The 4,534-nt window shown below is 35.5% G+C and overlaps 1 protein-coding gene across 2 annotated transcripts; it reads right to left on the bottom strand.

Annotated features, from left to right (window-relative positions):
- Positions 1–272: 272 nt before the first annotated feature.
- LOC131164193 (G2/mitotic-specific cyclin-2-like) lies at positions 273–3,762 on the bottom strand. 2 transcript variants are annotated; one of them, XM_058121202.1, is made up of 11 exons: positions 3,297–3,762; positions 3,079–3,172; positions 2,937–2,999; positions 2,770–2,815; positions 2,523–2,681; positions 2,289–2,414; positions 1,793–1,882; positions 1,486–1,707; positions 1,288–1,393; positions 1,007–1,181; positions 273–605 (listed from the first exon to the last, which is right to left on the bottom strand). In XM_058121202.1, exons 2-11 carry the CDS (start codon positions 3,156–3,158, stop codon positions 458–460), a joined length of 1,215 nt encoding a protein of 404 aa, XP_057977185.1. In that variant the 5' UTR covers positions 3,159–3,172; positions 3,297–3,762; the 3' UTR covers positions 273–457. The 2 variants fall into 2 exon arrangements, with proteins under 2 accessions (XP_057977185.1, XP_057977186.1); XM_058121203.1 differs by having other exon boundaries at positions 1,007–1,185; positions 1,295–1,393.
- Between the last annotated feature and the right edge of the window lie 772 nt (positions 3,763–4,534).

Raw genomic sequence — 4,534 nt, 5'->3', positions numbered from 1 at the left:
ACGTTTCATGGTGCAAACTGCCTAATTTAGAGGGCTTTTGATTCAGAAACAGAGGAAACACTTTCTTGCTTGGAAATATGCAGTAACTAGCTTGGTCTTCTGGTTTTTCAGAATTTAGTTGTTTCTTCTTCCTATAACACATTTTCTTAGGAACTAAACGTAGCATTCCTACGTTGCATCAGTCCACAATTTTCAGCATGCACAGTTGGGCTCCATCCCAACGTAATTCACACACAAATATTGCACATCCTTCTGGCTTTGTACAAGAGACATACTTCAGAAATTAATTTGTACTATAGATCTTCAAAAAAAGTGTCTTGAAAGTGAAAATAACCATGGTTATTATCATCGTAACAACCTAAGAAGCTACAAAACCCTCGCAGGTGCATCACAGGCCCCCATTCCCACCGAAGCCCAGATGAACCTTGTTCATGTAAAGTTTGTACACATTCCCTTGCTATACTTGGATGCCCTCTAATAAAAACTTTGCAGGTTCATATTTTGCAGTAAAGCCAAACCTAGATGCAGAGTATTTCCTCTGAAGCCCAATTAGTTTCCCAGTTCCTGCTTTCTGGTGGAAAGTAACTATTAGTACTGAGCATTCACTGCGAGAAACAAACAAGCAAACAAGAAATAACTATTAGACTTAATGAGTTCTTCTTCTGTTTATTAATTGACAGCATTTTGAGCCACACTTTGCACACCTAAAAAAATCCGTATTTTGAGCTAAGAGACTTCAACGAGGATATATGCTTGTAATATTACCAATTTTTGTGAGCTTTTTATATTTTAAAAAAGATATATTATCCAAATTAAGGGAACTTGTAACTTGAATCGATCAAATTACAATATTTATCAACATTGAATGCAAATTCATTTGAATTCTATTTTTTTGAAGGACCATATTTGGATTAAAAGAAGAAAGTGTTCATGTCCATGATTCAGAGACAAAAAACAGAAAGTAAATCTAAATTAAAAAGCAGAAACGATGATGTGTCAGACTCACAGGAGTTCATCTTCTGAATAGCCAGTATACCACTGGCACTTCTTATCCCATTGCTTAAACCCATGAAGGGTACATTGGGCAGTATAGATTGCAGAAGCAGCTAACAGAGATGGTGGGAACTTGAGCATCTCGTACTCCACAAGGCAAAGATCAATCAAGAAGAATGACAATATTTCTAGCTGATTCAAGGTAATCATCACAATTAGAATAAGATCATGCTAAACCCTAAACCCTAAATTAAAACTGTATGCTATGCTACTAAAAGCTGAGGCATGAAATACCACTAACCTTCTTGTCAGATTGAGCAGCCTTTAGGAACCTTCTCATGAAAACATATGGGGTTGGACAAGACAAGTTAAATTGCAAAGTCTTGAGCATCAATCTTTCCTGCAAGATCATTTACATTGATTCATGAGATCATGAGTACTGAAAATGGAGAGTTGGCTCCATTGTATTACATCGAAAAGAAAATACTATACCATATCTAGAAGTTCCTTCCTGGCACAAGCACTGCCTGATATAAAAATTAAATTCTCAATAAGTACTCCACGAAAATTTTCATATTTGCATGCCAGCAGCATCGCAGTCAGACCCACCAACTGAAGCTTCTCTCTGTCCACTCTTTGCTGGGCTAAAAATCTGTCAACGAGATTTACAGTAAGAAATAATGTTTCCTCCCTGAGTTCAAAATCATTGTGTACCTGTTGATTTGAATAGATGTTTTTGAGAATTGATGAGAATCAAAGCGAATTTCAATGCCAATTTTTTCAAAACAACATGAATTACCTCGATAAGCCAGTCAATTAGTATATCTCTCATTTTCCCATTAATGTCAAATTGTTGTGCCATGTAGTCTGGCGGGACATAGCCTGAACACTGTATGAAGAAGATTTGTCCAGTCAGCAAACTGGAAAAGAAAAATGATCATTAAACTGCACTTTCTCACCCATTGAACGAGTTTGATCAGCTTTTTTTTCCCCCTCTCTTTTTAATGGGAAGACAAGTCAAAAGTTTAAAGAAATTCAAAACAAGTCATCACTATAGTCATTTAATATATTTTGATTATTTTTTATTTTGTGATGAGCAGTAAACGGATCAAATCTTTGCATTTGTAAGTTGCTCTAGGCCACTGTTTTAAACAACAACTAGAAAATCAAATGAAATCTTCGAAATCCAATAAATTATATGAAAATCATAACCCATGCCCATGAATTCCTATTTTGTATTAAGAAGTCTTTTGAAGAGATAGGTACCATATGGAAGTCGAGAGAGGTGAAGTTACCTCCATCTTCTTGTAATAGGCATAGATATCTTCAACGTAGTCAACAATTTCAAGTGGGTTTTTTACATCACAGGTGTCTATATCCATGACAGGATCTTCACATAGATCCTTCATTTTGACCTCCTCCTACCATTTAAATTAAAAGAGGTACTGCATCAATAAATAAATCAACCACTTCAATTAATAATAGTAAATATTCTGTAATAATTGTTTTAAGGAGATAAATATACGTACCATCTGACCCATTTCATGCTTGACTATTTGATCTGTTTGCTCCAAGAACATTGGTTCAGGTTGGTCTTTGGCATCATTTTTTTCATCTGCACATATGATCAAATTACAGTCTTCTACTCTAATTGAATCTTGAACTGATGTGTTTATTCTCTTGGATTCCTATCATGGTTAATGCCAAGAAAACAATATATATCAATTCTACAAGCTTGAGAGAGAGGCATAGAGGGGGAGAGAGAGAGAATAGTACCACAGAGAATTGATGCTGCGTACTGCCCATTTGTGCAATAAAACTCCTAATAAAATCAAACAAGCAGCCATGTATCAGAACTAGAATAAATATCAAATTTTAACAGAAAATTTTCAGCAGAACAGATGAAGAATTGATCAAACTATAATGGGCCCACATATTCCAACCTTGAGATTGGTCGATGCACTTGATGATCAGGCATGTTTTCTTTGCAGATCTTTCTGAGCAACCTAATCAAGAAGATTAAATTAATGTTAGTGGTCGTGAAACTTCAGGCAAAAGCATGATTAACAGATCAAGAATACATACTCTGGTAACCCTCTTTTGTTAACCACAAGAGGAGGTGCTCCTGCAGCTACAATATTCTGACTAACTTCTGAACCAAACATTCTCCTACCAATTCCTGAACCCCAAGGAAAAACCATGTTAGAAATTACAATATTCTGACAACTACAATTGATTCGCAGGAAAATTAAGGAAACCCCATGTCACAGAAACTAATAAGCGTTGAGGCCCATTAACTGTACCTTTTGAGCTTGGGGGTTTGGTCAGAGCAGGATTTTTCTCGTCAGACTTAAACCATTTTTCTTGGGGCCGGAGAATTTTCCGAAGAATTATTATCAAACTCGGCAGAAAACATATCTAGAAGAACAGCAACCCAAACTAACCCTCCCCAAGTAAATATTATAAGTGAATGGAGGTAGAGCATCGGAGAGGAGAAGAAAAGGAGAGGAATCGAATTGAAGTGATGAGTTTGGGACGGAGAAAGAACACTAACAAACGGCTAATGAAACCCTAGCGGCTATTTATCTACAGAAACTTTCCATATTGAAACACTAACGGCTACTGAAGCAAAGCAAGGCGGTTGGGTCATTATTTGGAAGGCGGTGGGTGCATTGGTGGTACCTCGCGCCCGGCGGGGATTACCCAAAATTGAGAAGTTGTTCAGGAAGGTTTTCCAACAAATGCTAACATAAGAAATAAAAACAAAATAAGTGACTCTAAAGTAATGCAAAATAGGGGTTAGTCCTTGGAGTCCATGGCAAACTCTCTGTTTGGAGCATATGAAAATTTATTCTATTACGGTTAAAACTTCATTTTTCAGTATGGAACATAAAAAATACTTATCTTTTCCAACTACTTAAAAGATATATATATATAAAATAAATAGGAAATTAAATAGAGATGAAACAAAGATTTATGTGCTTCGGCTATGCCTATTCCATTGTGGATGGGATAAAAAAGTTAACTATTTCAGGAATAATTACAAGATGATTTGGAACTGGTCTTATACAAAATATCTTCTTTTGTTTTTTTTATCTCTCCTCTTCTTTCTATATATCTACTTACTACAAGCATGCAAATGAATATACGAGCATACAATGTGTGTATTACAAATGAGAGGGAGATGATGCCCTTTTATAGGGTAATAAGGATAACAAAGCATTTATTGAACTGGAAAAACAAAGGGGTGAAAACCATTACACCCTTATGGTTTTCATAACACTCTTCCTTGGATGTCACTCATATATAAACTCATTCTGTTAAGATTTTTAAGATGTCTCATTCTAATGAGATGAACCAATTTCTTGAATGTTGTAGTAGGTAAAGTTTTGGTGAACAAATCTATTAGATTATCACTTGTTCGGATTTGCTGAACATTTATATCACTATTTTTCTAAAGTTCATGTGTATAGAAGAATTTTGGAGAGATATGATTTGTTCTATCACACTTTATGTATCCTCCTCTTAGTTGAGCTATACA

This window comes from Malania oleifera, chromosome 9, assembly GCF_029873635.1.
Source record: "Malania oleifera isolate guangnan ecotype guangnan chromosome 9, ASM2987363v1, whole genome shotgun sequence".
Classification (NCBI taxonomy): domain Eukaryota; kingdom Viridiplantae; phylum Streptophyta; class Magnoliopsida; order Santalales; family Ximeniaceae; genus Malania; species Malania oleifera.
Note: the sequence above shows the minus strand (reverse complement) of the source record. Positions and strands in the feature narration are given on the sequence as shown.